At 40.5% G+C, this 14,599-nt stretch overlaps 1 protein-coding gene across 1 annotated transcript in view; it reads right to left on the reverse strand.

Annotated features, from left to right (window-relative positions):
- Positions 1–14,599, reverse strand: part of LOC135456204 (potassium voltage-gated channel subfamily KQT member 1-like) — a gene marked incomplete at its 5' end in the record, with an annotated part of 404,683 nt that overhangs the window by 180,599 nt on the left and 209,485 nt on the right. Inside the window, 3 exons of the mRNA XM_064729935.1 lie at positions 1,890–1,930; positions 2,914–3,008; positions 6,529–6,604. Of these exons, the coding sequence (XP_064586005.1) occupies positions 1,890–1,930; positions 2,914–3,008; positions 6,529–6,604 (212 nt within the window). The remainder of the gene's footprint in view (positions 1–1,889; positions 1,931–2,913; positions 3,009–6,528; positions 6,605–14,599) is intronic.

Genomic DNA, 14,599 nt, shown 5'->3' on the forward strand with positions numbered 1-14,599 from the left:
CATTTCCCAAAGCACCTTGCTCTTGGCCCCATTGGAGTCAGGACTGCTCTGACCCAGCATGGCTTTTATTCTCTTCTTGTATCCTTATCTTGTTTTAACACAGCTTTTAGTGCTTTTTTATCTCAGAGAAACTAACTTGAAAAATAACAATAATTGCTTCCAGTAAATTCAGATTCTGGGTCTTTTATGACATCATTCACTTTTGAAAAGTAATAATACTATAGACAGGCTGCAATTGCTTTTATATAATATTATCAAAATCCACAACAGGGACTTTTCAATAAAAAAACTGATCCAAACCCCACTGAGGTCACTGGAAAGATTCCCGTTCATTTCAACGGGCTTGGAATCAGACCTTAAGATTCTTTGAATGGGAGTATAATAAAACAGGAAAAAAATAAAAGGAGCTGGAAAGAAAAATTCTTTTCATGTTTTTCTCCTTGGCAGTTTAATTTTCTTTGCATTGTCATTTCTTTTTTGCTTGTCATCTGTACAAAAATAACACAGTCTAGGGAAAACACCCATACTGTTAAAAAATGAGGATTTTAGCAATGCCTGGAAAAGTATTATATAAAAAAATCTATGTTCAGTGTAGAATAAGCCATGCATTCTGAGGTAAACTCAGGAATAACCCTTTTTCTAGAGAAGGGGAACAGTACAAAAGTCTGTTTTCACCCCAAACAAACAAACAAATACTGCACCCACTTTTCACTGTTCACCACTTGGAAAATCCTGGGAGTAAAGTTGGGTTGGATAACACCAGGAGTAATTGCAAACTAACTCTAGGTTCAGTTCTGCACACCATTCCTCTGGAACCACTTATCTTATTTTTGGATTTGTGGAGGGTTTAGATAAAATAACTGCTAGATCAAATAACTTCTGGTTTTGGTCTTGCAACCCCCTAACTGAGCTCACCAGCTTCTGCATCCCAACCACCATTCCACCTCTTCCAGTCAGTTCCTTGGTACCTCAGATTATTTCCAGCACTTGTCCAAAGCCACAGGCCCACCTAAGACCCTCCCAGTGGTTTCTGTGACCCTTTTGCCTCAAGATTTGGTGAGACCAAACTTCCTGAACATCTTCAGCTTCTTGAATCTCTCAGAATATAATTCTACAACAGGTTTCTAATTATTCAACTCTGAAACCAGAAACTGCTTGATAAAAAGTGCTTCTAACACCAGTCTTTTCAAGCATAAATTGCAGTTTCAGTTCGGTAATGCTATACTAGAAATAAAATAATACATTCTTGGAGGTAAGGGACGTTTTTCCATAAATTTAGCTTGCACATTTTGGAATGAAATGTCATGCATAAATATTTATAGAAGTATTCAAGCTGACAGATTCTTTTCCTGTGGTCCAAAACCAGCTACAGGGAAAAGGGATTGTAGTACTGAGTCTTCTGCAGCAATCAGATGTTGAAAATGTGTTTTGAATGATATTCCTCGTTCTGATAATATTAACCACTGACAACATGCCATGTTTTGGAGGCTCTGCAATTATTTTGCCACACTCAGTTGTGCTCCAAGTCAGTTGTGGATATGGGACATGAGTTCAGGAAGGAAGAAACCTTTTTAAGTGGAATAAACATATATTGTAATCCCACATCCAAACCAAAAGATTTAGAAAGACTATTTTTGTAGAAGGATTTCCCTCAGGATATTTCCATCTCATCATGTTCTAATATACATTTTAACATTTATTCTTAATTTCCATTTACTCCCCTATCACCTGAATGAAAAGTATTTCTCTTTACACAGGCATTCTAGGGCTTATTAACAGAATTACATTCATGTATGATTGCCTGCATTATAAATCCACATTACTGTAGCCAAGGGTATTTTCCCAAAGTTATGAAGATAATAATTTTGCATAAAATGCAGTCACCATACCTGGGAGGAAAAGACCTGGCTTTCCCAAGGATTGATCCAACCTGAGAAGCAAACAGAAAATTACCAGCAGAGCAATTACCAAACAACTTAAACTCCGTTGCTAAGCATGGGAGCACAATTTACATGAGAATTTACAGTAGCTCTAAACCCAAACCAAAACAAGCAAAAACATGAGACTAGCATGACTTTCTGCACACACAGTCAGCAGTTTAGCTCTTTAAAAGTTTTTCCTCCAAAATCAAACCATATTATTATTGCTATTTTCGTGAGTACTAATATTTCTCAGACTTTCAAGTTGTAACTAAAACATAGTTCTCCTGTGTCCTATGTAATCTAATAACAAAGACTATACAAACAGAATGACTTCTTAATAACATTTGTAACTATTCCTAGAGCCTCATGCAGGCGGATTTAATATCTGTATATGTTGACACAGTAGATTCCATTCAATAGGATTTTTTTTTTTCATTTAATTTAAGGGCCAGGGGAGTTTATTCTGGTGTCCCAGTCCACAGCATTAATTTGTAAAGAGAAAAGCACTTTGTGCTGAAACAGAAGAGAATAGTTTTGTGGCAAAATATTTCAGCTGCAAACCCCAAACTTGGAGAAAGCATGTGCATGGAGGAATGTGGACAGGGAAAAGTTCCAGATAATGCAGCACAAGCGAAACAGATTTCTTTCAGTTGTGGAGAACCACAGAGTGGAAACAGAAAGGTAAATCATTATTTGAAAAGTTTTCCTTTTCTAAGAAGAGGACAGAAAAGCTTGGATCACACTATAAACTTCACAGCATGCACCTTCATTTCTTTTAATTCCACTTGGAGAAAAAGGAGAGGAGAATAAAGGGTAATTGTAAACTTGGTCATAAAAAGGGTTAAAAATGGCTCCAAGTTAAATCCTCCAGATATTGTGCTCCCTGTTGTGCTTGCAATTTTGGACAATTACTGTTCATTAAGAACACATCTCTCCTAAAGCCAGCTGGCACTAGAGGAATCAGATATTTCATGAGGTAGACAGGGCCTACCTCCTTTGAAGTTCCTTTATGCGAACCATCATGTTGAGGTGTCCTTGGGAGTACTGCTCAATCACGTCACGGACGTCGTACGGCTTCCGAGCTTGCTGGGAAAGGAGGCAGGCAGCAAGTTGAAAGGTGAGCATTGACCAAACTAGATTTCTACTTCAGACAGGCCTTCATTCTATTTTTTTTATCTGCCCATTTTCCTGCCATTTTGCAACAGTTGTTGTAATGAATAAAAAAAACCCCTGCAGCCGTTGTGGGAGTGAATATTTGTTGTGGAGACGGAGCCAAATGATTCCCATTACTGTCAGTTAGAGTCATGTCTTCATGTCACTCCATACTGAGCAAAATATTAGCCCTTCACAGTGTATTTGGGAAACACAAACACAGGATGGATAATTTATCTGGGACTCCCATGTGCAGTATCTCCTGGCTCATTCCAAAGCCATGTGTTAATCATAATGTCAGGGGACTGAACCCCAGGGATTGGCCCAACTCAGAGCACTTGGACCCAGAATCAAACATCTCTGAAGACCAGAGATGTCTGGTGACAGAAATATTGCTGCTTGAGGAACAGGGAAGACAGATGCTCTGCATAAGTCAGGAGACTGCCGCATGTGGGTTTTGTTTGTCATCCTTTGTCTTTCGTGATACCTTTGAGATCAGGGAAAAAAGGTGCAATTAAAATAAAAAAGGACAGATAAAAAATTGCAAGAGAGTGAAAACACTCCCACCTGCCCAGCTATATTCCCATCCTAATGAGAATCAAGGTGCCTCTGCCAAGCTTTGGTTTCTTGCTGCAACTACTGCGGCCAAATTTCGAAACAAGTCTGGAGAATTTGCAGAAAGTGATGTGGTTATAAAGAGTGCAGCACAGTGAAATTTTAGCAAGTAAAATCAACGTGTGTGGGGAGGTATCAATGCAAATCATGGCCTGTTGGAAAGACCAGCATTTTGAGAACCCTTATGGGAAATGTGGGGCAAAATGTCTCCCTTTTTGGCTCTGACTCAAGAAAAGAAGGGGGGGGAGAAAAAAAGCAAAGGTAAACTGCAAATCTAGTAATTGAAAATTACTGAAAACAGCTCATTAGTCATCTTGTTGTCTGTTTGCACTCTGTCACAGCCTCAGCCAGAGCCATTAGCATGCACCACTGCACACATGCATTGAACACCTACAGTATGTGCTGGAGTCATGCTTGGAAGGCTGCCACACAATCCTAGAAATTTCAAATGAAAGCATGGAACTGGAATGGAAACAAATCCTGTGAAGTGAATGGAGAAGCAAGAGTTCTTCGTGACAAAATTCCTTCCCTGCACACAGTATATACCTGCACCAATACTTTCAGAAGAGTTGTGGTTTTGGAGGTGTGTGTGTGTGCATTTGAGTGCATTTGGGAGCAGAGGCTTTGTGGGGGAGAGAGGTTTCAGCTTTCAGCTTATCGTTCGGTTTTTGGTCGGGTTTTTTTCTCCCCCTTCCCCAGCTCCACATTTTGCAGACGCTGACACATCACTATTTCTGGCCAGAAAAGCAGCCTATTGTCCTCACCCCGAGAAGCAATGCCAATATCACTCTTTAGATGGACTAGGGGGGGTGCCTGGCGAGCATTTTGGCTAAATCCCGTGTCCTTTCCTTTGGACACTCTCTATTTAAACACCGTGCATGGCGCAGAGCCTGGATGTGCCGGGGAGCTTTTCCCTCCCCTCTCCCCAGTGAGTTACTATGTGCATAATTAATTCTACTCATTCCCAGTGAAATTTCTTTTCCCCCTCAAAAGAAGTCCTCTGACAGTTATCCCTTTTACCAAACCATCAGCTCCTACAGTTGCAAAGTGCTGCAATCTGCCTGAGTCCTCTCTGAAGCTGAGTAAAAAAGTCCCTCCAGCTTTTACCACTTTCCTCTCCTCTTTTTCCACAAAGATTTAGATCTGGGCATCTTATGTCCTGCCAAACTTTGGCACAATCCCCTGTCATGTTTTGATTAGGAAATGCTGAAATGATACAACTGAAGCCAGGAGGTAATGGGCTTCCAGAGAAGTGTGGTAAATGCAGCACTTGTACAACTCCTTTGACTTTCATTCTGTTCATAATCCCAAATCCTGGCCATTTGAGCTCAGTATTCCACATTCAGCATGCAAAACTAAATAACATTACCCAGCTTTGAACTTCCAAAATTTAATTACTATGGGGAGTTCTATAAACTCTATTTCATGGCCCCAAGAATGGAAGAAACAAAAGATTATTCCTTCTTCTTCTACCCTGTCACTGACTCACAGGATTCTCTCCATAAATTGATGAAATTCAGTTTTTAAGGTTTGGCATGACTGCCACTAGCTGACAGCTCCAGAAGATTAGGTCTCTAGTGGTTTGAAATACATTTATAAACTGAGTTTTTATTTTACAGAACTAGTGTCCCTATTTTCTTCTTCCTTTTTAAATTTTTTTTTTAATTTCCCATAGTGTTTATCTCTCTGGTATATTTATAATATAATCCTGCTCTCCTGTTTTCTGCTAGTTTAACAAACTGACTTCTCCTAGTCTTATTTGAAAAGATAGGGTTATCTGAAGATACATGTTTGCATGGGATTAGGAAATAAATAAAATGTTCTATCTGCCCTAATTTAGAGTCTTTTGAATGCTGGGATCTTATCTCAGGCTTCTATACTCTATACTTCTACCCATTTAAGTGCTCAGCTCTAATCAAACTTCCCTGAAATGTAGGTTTTTTGATTTATTTTCTTAAAACCTCTTCAAAAGGATTATGAAAGGCCATTAACTTGCAGTGCATCCTCTTGAACAAAAAAAAGCATAAACCTTGAGATGGAAATAATGAAGGCTTTGAAAATCAGTCCAGAAGTTAATTTTTCATTTCCATGGCATTTCCAGCCCATGGATAATGAGAATGATTATATCAGGATCACATCCCAAACAAGATTTATCATAAAAAGTCTCACTAAACAGGCAAAATGAAACAGTATTTTCAATGTAGCACATTCAGTTTGAGCACTTTGTAACCCGATTGAGAAAATTAACTGAGCACTTCATAATGACAGCAAATTTCCAGACAGCAGATGCTCCCCAAGTTTATAAAATATGGCCTATGAGGTCCCTTTATGGGAAATACATTTTCAAATGTGAGTCACACCTATGAAAGCAACCTTGCACCCACAGTGCTCATCAGTGAAGCCTATTGATCTGTCAGCCATACACAGCATGGAATTGAACATTCCCTAATTGATCAGACGATTGATAACATTCTTGTTATGATCAGTATTTTTGCAGATACCCTGACAGAGGTTTTTTCACCCAACACCAGTGTTTTCTTCACTTCTGCTAGTGGATGGGTAAGTATTGGCCAGTTAAACAAGCAGAAGCCCAAAAACCAAGTGCAGTAAAAAATGACTAGTAAAAATAATGATGCTGACTCCTCAAAGTCAGGAGTTTGTAGCATACTACATCCATGGATCACTGATATTAAAAAATCCACAAAAGGTGTGAGCCCAAGAATCTCAAAAACACTTTTGACTTGTTACAGCCACCTTCACTAAGACAAGTCTCCTCTGAGAGCACCTTTGATGTCCCAGGAGCTCATGAGATGCAGTTGGGATTAATCTTGCTGCTTACCTGAAATTTCCTTCTGGCCACAAAATACTGCATCCTCCTGATGACTTTCACAGCTGTTCTGTGTGCTTCAGTCAGTCTGCCAAGGAACACAAACACAGACAGACATCAGCTGGGGGAGGGCAGGAGGGAGGAAAAATGTCTCAATGGAAGATGTTGACTCCGAGTACCAAAATGTACAACTGTGTTTTATCTTTACAATGCAAAACTGCAGTGTAGCAAGCTGTGAGTGTGTGGATGCTTTGTTCTGCTGCTTTGCCTTCCTGCAAATTGTGGTTCTAAGTATTCAAAACTGATAAGTGAGACAATGAAAGCAGGTGTACAAAGATAATACATGTGGAAGGGATTAGACAGGATTACTGTCAATGGACACAACTGGCATCAGTTTGAAGAATATTAAATGTTTTTAGAACCATGACTGCATTCCTTATTTTGCATTTACTGAGAGTTTGCCCATGAGCTCTATTGCACAGAAATTAAGTCCTTCAAAAAGTACTTTGAAGGAAAGAAAAATCAGCGTCCTAAAAAAAAAAATAAATAAAAATGAACACAACACATCCTCTCAGCACACGTGTGTGTGTGTGTCTGTACTGGTATCCAAACACAGAATGGGACATTTTATAACTCAGCTGTATCACTTCACCTAGAGGATCCTGCATTTGTAGAACATTAATTGTGCCACTTGGCAGGCAATTAAGTACCACACCTCTTCTTTATGGTGAATTTTGGCAGGGTAGAGAGGAAGCAGGAACATACTAATTAAAAGAACGAGTATTTTCTTGAAGGACTGACTCCTTCCCCACGGACTCCTTTATTCACTCAAAATAAGTGAACTAAAGAAAACAAAATTTTCCATCCAAGGAAGTTGTATTGTTGGGAAATCTATGTTTTATATGGACATCATCCTTGACATGTGATGATAATCCCAGGAAACTTTCCAGCAAGAATCTCCTGAAAACACAATCTGCTGCTTCTTCCCAGTGTGTCTGGCGGGGGAAAGGAAGTATTGGCTTGACCACCTACTTGGGTGCCACAGTTTAGAGACAAAGTCTTTAAAAAGTGCAAAGTGGATTATTTCAAATTGAAGGAAATAAAGTTTAAACAAGCAGGGTCTGTGTTGTAAGAATTAGCGTACTAATTCATTTTTATAATTTTTCTTTGGGGAAAACAGTGCTTATCCTAGAATATGCTAAGCTGGAAGGGACCCATCAGGATCACTGAGTCCAACTCCTGGTACCCCAATAATCCCATCCTGTGCCTAAGAGCTTCTGATTGGTTGAAGATGCCATAGCCACAGGATTTTAAAATAAGCTTTCAGTAGCTTTTCCTTGCTTCTTCCATTTCAACTCCCAGAATAACATTAAATACATGCATAAATAGCTGTCTGTCCTGCCTATATGCCCATATTTCGTTTATCTGTGTATATCATGCAGATCTCCACATAAATACACTCGCACATGCAAACACACAGGAGACAAAGCAGGGTGAGCATGACTGAAGAGCTACCTTTGTTGTGCACCATCAGCAGCACTGCTGAGGAGGAGTCTTTACATTTGTGTAAGCCCATCAAGGGGATTTCACAAGTGTCACTGATGAGCTAGCAGCAGTTTAACCTGCAGGACCTTTATTATGGTGGAAAAAAAGCTCTCAGCTTGACATGCAGGGCCCCAGATGAGCTCCTGTGGCTGCTGACTAGAACAGAGATGACATTCTGCTTGCAAATGGCACAGAATTGATAAAGAAATCTTTGTCAGCCCCTACAACTATTTTTTTAAAAATAACCACAAAAAAAAATAAATCACAGTTTAAGGTTTAGGGGTTAGCCCACCTCCCTTGTGTAGCAGTTAAGATAAAAACTTGAAATTATCCCCTAGAAATAAATGATATGAAATTTCATATGTATACTTGAGGGGTTTTTTATTAGGCTAATCCATATGAGATGGTTCAGGCACTGTTTAAACAGGCTTAAATAGACAGGTTTAAATAAGTCAGAGATGGAACCAAACCAAGGCAGTAATTTCATCCTAATTCCCCCCTTCAGCACAAATCAGGGCTACAGAACTTTTTCCATTGTGTTATCAAACCAAAGTTTTCAAAACAATGAGACTGAACTCTTGAGACTTGATGCACAGCTGAACAGGCCTCATTTTTAGAGAGAAAAGTAATTTATTTGTCAAATATAGCTAAGAAGGTCTCCCAACTATCATTCCAGAGCACTTGATATCATCATGTTCCAATTGGAAAAACTCACACCAGTCTCATTGGGAGAAAATTCTGAAATAGAAGTGACTGCTCAGATTTGATGGTCACTGAGAGTCAGAAAAGTGTGAAACCTGACTTTGATGGAAAATAGCATGAAAAGGTGCAAATCCATAGACTGAGACATTTAGATAAGTCATCTTAATTGTCCCAATAAATCCCCAGGGAGCACAGCAGCTCCAGATGAGATAAATTCCTGCTCTGTACAGCAACCAGAGCTATCCTCCTGATGGGAAGTTGGGGCAGTGTGGCCATGATCCTAAATATTTTTTTGAGTTTTTAGCTGATTTTCATAGGTTTCTGACCACTAACATCCATAATGGATAATTACAACTTCTACTGACCAGGTTACATTTATCCCTGAATGCAGCCCAACATATCAACCCTGCTAAACCTTGTCTTTTATCCCAAACCCCTGGATTGGGCAAAACTCTTCCAGGCTTGAAGGTGTGGGTCTGTCATGTGCCAGAAACATCCACCAGGAGAGAAGAAAGGGTCAGAGATGCTCAGGGCCCTGCTTTGGTAGTGCTCAGCAGGAGCACAGCATCACTTGCAGCAAATCCAGATATTTTAGGATATGCAGCTGATGAGACAGCAGCCTGAGGGGAGGTGTGACTGACCCCACATTTGCACACTCTTTCCATGTGGCATTTTCTATGGAAACAATACAGAAAGGGACAGATTTACACAGGGACTGTGGTTTCTAACTGCCTCGGGGGTGAGGATTTAACTCCTTTCACAGCCTGGCTCCCAAAGAGCAGGACCTGAGCCCTTGCTCTGGGCAGGAACAGGAGTGGGTCGGTTCCCACACCTCTGTCCCTACAGAGCAGCCAAACTCTCCTTCCTCTGTGCACCAGAGGGCAGTGGCACACACACACACGAGGAGATGCTTTCCAGCACATTCAAACATTTAATTATTTTAAAAAATCTACCCAGAAACCCAAGCTTAAGCTCTCCTCATAAGGATGGAGTCCACACTGAGGGGAGTGGGTGGTTGCTATTGGTTGTGTTGTTTTGTCTGTATGTTATGCTCAAATGAATATATTTAGAGCTTTATTGGCACACAATTCCATGCTTTTCCATCTTTTAACTTAAACAACAGGAAATAACATTTTGTCAAAACCCTCCCTTAAAACACTTTGTAAAGGAGAACAAAATGAAATTTGAACAGAAGTGATCTGGCTTTGGGAAAGTTATGAGCACATAAATTAATAATTGAAGCTTGCAACGGATCTGTAACTATAATGGATACCATGAAATGTCTATTGAAATAACATATCCTTGGATCTATAAATTGTACTGACATCATCCCTAACTGTGTCTTCAAAAGGACCCAAGGCAGTGTGTGCTCCTTACCTCTCTGCTCAAGGGTTTCTCAGCAGGATGCTCAATTTTAAAAGGGCTCACAACTATCCTAAATTACAAGGAGTCATTCCTAGTTTGGCTCCTGGGCCGTGCCTGTGGTAGGGCAGGCAGGAAGGGGAGGGGGTGGTGGTCCTGGACCATGGATGTTCACACAGTTTCCACCCTGGGGGGATGCTCAGGATCACTTGGCAGCTACTCTGGAAGGGCTGGGGAAGGGGACTGGCTCAGCATCCCCCCTGCAGGCTCTGGCTATGCCTGTGTGGGTGCAGAGCCTGGTGGGACAGCCCAAGGGCCACTGCAGGCTGGGCTTGCTCCTCTGCTCAGGGCTCAGACTGCACTGAAAGGCATCACTTTCAGCTAAAACACTTGGATATATTCAAGACTGCCTTTTTTTTTCCTTTTTTTTTCTAACTGCAGGAAGGCTGTAGCTTAAGCCAAAGAAGCCAAACATTTTCTTTTTTGTTGGAAATAATTGAACCAGAGGAGAAAATAGAGATGATGCAATCCAAAGCAACTGTAAAAACTATCCCACTGGGATGTTTTTATAATCTTCCTTTGATATGGCATTCTGTTTGTTAAAAGCTGGTGTTGACCAGTTCACATGTACTCGTTTTTTTTCTTCTGTATGGAGTCTGATAACTTCCAGCCTAATGTGCTTGGGAATATTTTAAGTGAAAAAAGATACCCAAATACCTAAAGCCAGGCAGAATTACAATTATTGCAGGCCATACTGAGGTCCAGCTCAAGTCTCCAAACAAGCCTGATAAGTGGGATGCATTTTCAGTCCAGCAGCATTTTTTAATCATTAGAGTTGACTTTAGTGTAGGGATCAGGGAAGGGACTTTGCCCAGGCTGGGCTGCAGGGTGGCTGCAGATAGTGGAATGTGCATTCCACACTGGTTTTCCTGAAGTTTATTCAGGTGTCATGAATTAGAGGAGTTATTCAGTGTAACATCATGAGCTGTGGAAAACAAAGGCCACTTCAGCAAGGCCAATTATAGTTCTCTGTCCCAATTGGCAAAACTGGTTTGAGGATACACACTCACAATATGTGGGTTACTGCTGAGCTTCATTCATTTGTCAGATTTTTATTGCTTAGCAGGAAAATACACACAGAGTCACACTAACTCTGTTTTGATACTGGTCCCTGGATGGTTGGTAACTCCTGCCCAGAGTAACATAGAGCATCATCTGCTCTGGAGTCGTCCACTTGGCATCAGTTTCTAAGCCAGCACAAACAGGGACTAAGTCAGTGATGGCAACTGAAATGTACAGAAGTTACTTGAGAACTCAGCCCTCCATCTGCCTTTTTGCTTTCCCATCACATTTGATTAAGATTATTCACTTTCCAGCTCTGTTTCTAGGAAGAACATTGATTCCTAGTCTGAACTTTTAAGTTTTTTCCCATGGGCAATTATCTCAAATGGGCTGATATTTCATTGGTAAAATTTAAAGGAAATCTTATTTGCATGGAAAACAAGGGACAAGAAGGGTGGGAGCAGAGGAATCAGAAAGAAGACAAAATTAGAGAGCTTTTTGCAGGCAGATGAAACAGTTGGCCATATGAAGTCACACAAAATGGTTCTCATCACAAGGGAAAGGATCTTATATACTGTGGTTTTAAAACTAAGGGAAACTGCAATATCCAAATTAAAAAAAAAAACAAACCACCTTCTCTATAAATGAAAATATTATTGCCTTCAGCCAAGCCAAGCCAGACAAAATGCCTTGAGCTCCTTAAACCACAGGAGTTAAGAGGAGGTTGCAGCTTGAGTCTGACATGCAAACACCTGGAACTGTCAGGCAATGATCCTGATTCCAGAGCTCATCCCAGTCCAGGAGCAGCAGAGAAGTACAACAGAAATATAACACGAGAGGTTTCCAGCCTTGTAACATTTCATCAAAGCCTTGTAAAGAACAGACACTTCTGGAGCATTTCCACCCCTTACATGATGGAAATTATATAAGATGCTATTTGCACTGAAACCCGAGGGAACATTTCAGAAAATTTTGGCACAACTTTACTTTTCCCTTTATTCCTAATCACCACTCCACCTTAAATCTACCTCACCTCTATTGTAACTATATCCTTACCTGAACCTTTTCAAGCCTGTGTTTGGCTCAAAGCTACAAATAAATTAGGATTGGCTTCTCTCAGAACAGAGCAGCCTGGAGGCCTATTTGGCTTCACCGGGCTCTGCTGACAGCCTCAGTTTGCGAAGGAATGCTGCAGACTGCAAATCCCTCCTCTGCAGGTACAGTCCTGGGCAGGAAAGAGTACAGAAGTGAGAGAGTACAGCTTGTGAGAGAGTATAGCTTGTGAGGGGCTGCTTTCTGGGATCTGGTTGTTTTGCTGAAGATTTTGTGGTATTTGCTGTCTCCACCCAGCCACCCATCCCACATACACTGCTGCCTCTGAATTCATTCCAGAACACAGCTGCCTCTACTTCTACCTGCCCCTCTAACCAGGCCTTCCCTGAAGTGAAGGGGAAAGAAAGCAGATTTCCTACAGCAGGGAATTTAGGGGCAGGGAAGACAGGACAACAGCTCTGAGGGCAAACTACCAGAAGAGGAAGAACTAGGACACGTTTAGAGGCAACAACAATATATTGGCAAAGGAAACACCACTGGGAGAAGCAGCAGCACAGGGTGATTTCTTCATGTTGTCCAGGAACAGAATAAAGTAAGCAAAAAGCTCCTGAAAATGCTCAGAGGTGGATGTGACCTGCTCATTGAATGTGATTTCATGAAGAAGAAAAGCCCCTGGACTTGGAGTTGTTTTTCTCAACTGCAGACAGTTGGAGTTTTCAGTTACAAGTTTGTTCTGTAATATTACAAAGTGGGTTTATTGAGAAAGTGGGAGAAAAGCACTGTGTTAGTCCCCTGCTAATTAAAATGCATAATTAAAATGAGTAATTAAGCTTACTACAGAATGCTCTTGTGTCTGGGAGCCCAACTGCCCTTGGACAACAACTCATCTGCTGAACTGTCTCTGGGAATTAAAGTAGTCATTGGATACTGTGGTTACATCTTTCCTCTATTTTTTGTTGGCAGCAAAATAAAAGTCCCTGGTCTCTTTTCTGCCATTTTATTTCTTCCATTCTTGCAATGTCAGAACAAACAAGATGATGTCATAGGAATGTCTTTTCAGTGTGGAAATGCAAACACAGAAAGATTTTCTTTTTTTTTCCCTTTTTTTTTTCCTGAGCAAACAGCTTCTAGAAATTGCCACAATAACTTCCTGTGTTAGCTCTGACCATCACTACTGCTGGTCCCAGGATAGGTGAAATGCTCCTGTCTCCATGCCAGCTCTCATTTGCTTAGAAAACACCCTTAAACCACAAATCCCTTATTGGGATGTGGACAGATACTGGCAGATAGTGACATGTTTTTATCCCACATATTACAATATTCACTGATCCTAGCAGCTAAGTAATTTATTTTTTTTTTTAAATTCTCTCTCCTTAAAACTTGATCTTCATCAATTCCTCTTTTAAAAAGTGCCTACAGACCATCTAGCTGCTAAAAGACACTGCAGAGACAGCCATCATCAAGTCCAAACAACTCCCCAGAGACACCTTTCTGGAATCTGAATAGCCTTCACATCTGTGCAACACTGCCTTATTCCACAGGTTCTGGTTTGCTCACTTTAAAAAAAACGCCACAACCAAAATTAATGAACTTTAGGACTTCATTTGCCTCCTCTCTGTATTCAGCATTTATGGGAACAACGTGGTGTTGTTAATATACACCAATGACTGAGCGCTGTATTTATGCCTCAATGATTTTCTGTCATGAGAATATAATGCCTGGCAAAGCCTGATTCTCTGAAATACCAGTTTGTTTGGGGTCATTAATCTTAATTCCTATCTTGCCTGAATAGGAACTGGATAACAGTCAAGTCAGGGAATAGTTCTGAGAATTAAAACTTCAATGCCTTTTGGGCTGCCCAAGGCTTTGCATTTCTTTTAAAAAATATGAAATTAATTAATGAGCACCAAGTGCAAGGGAGAGACCCTGTGGAATAACCCAAAATGCTTCTTGTGGTTTTAAAAAACAAAAAACCAGTGGCTTTTGGCAGGATCTTTCCTTAGTAGTTCTTGTGATTTAGTAGTTGCAGCAGGGGCTGTGGAAACACAACTCCTGGTTTCTTGAACTGATTGATGTGACTGGCCTCTGTGTTTCCTGGTGCTCTTGTTGAAGTTCTTTTACCTGGCTGTGCTCTAGTTTATATGTCTATAAAATAGGTGTAAAACCTGTCTAACTCATGGAGCTGTCATGGGGATTTTAAAGCAATTAGCAGTCCCAAATGAAGTTGTAATTTATTAATAGAATGAGTCAGCAGGAAAAAAAAAAGAGTAGTGATAATATGTTTATCCCTTAATGGTGATAAGAAACAAGGGATACTGGTCTGCAGCTTGGGATAAACTGCCAAGTCACTGAGCCCTGA

Source organism: Zonotrichia leucophrys, chromosome 1A (genome assembly GCF_028769735.1).
Source record: "Zonotrichia leucophrys gambelii isolate GWCS_2022_RI chromosome 1A, RI_Zleu_2.0, whole genome shotgun sequence".
Taxonomy (NCBI): Eukaryota; Metazoa; Chordata; class Aves; order Passeriformes; family Passerellidae; genus Zonotrichia; species Zonotrichia leucophrys.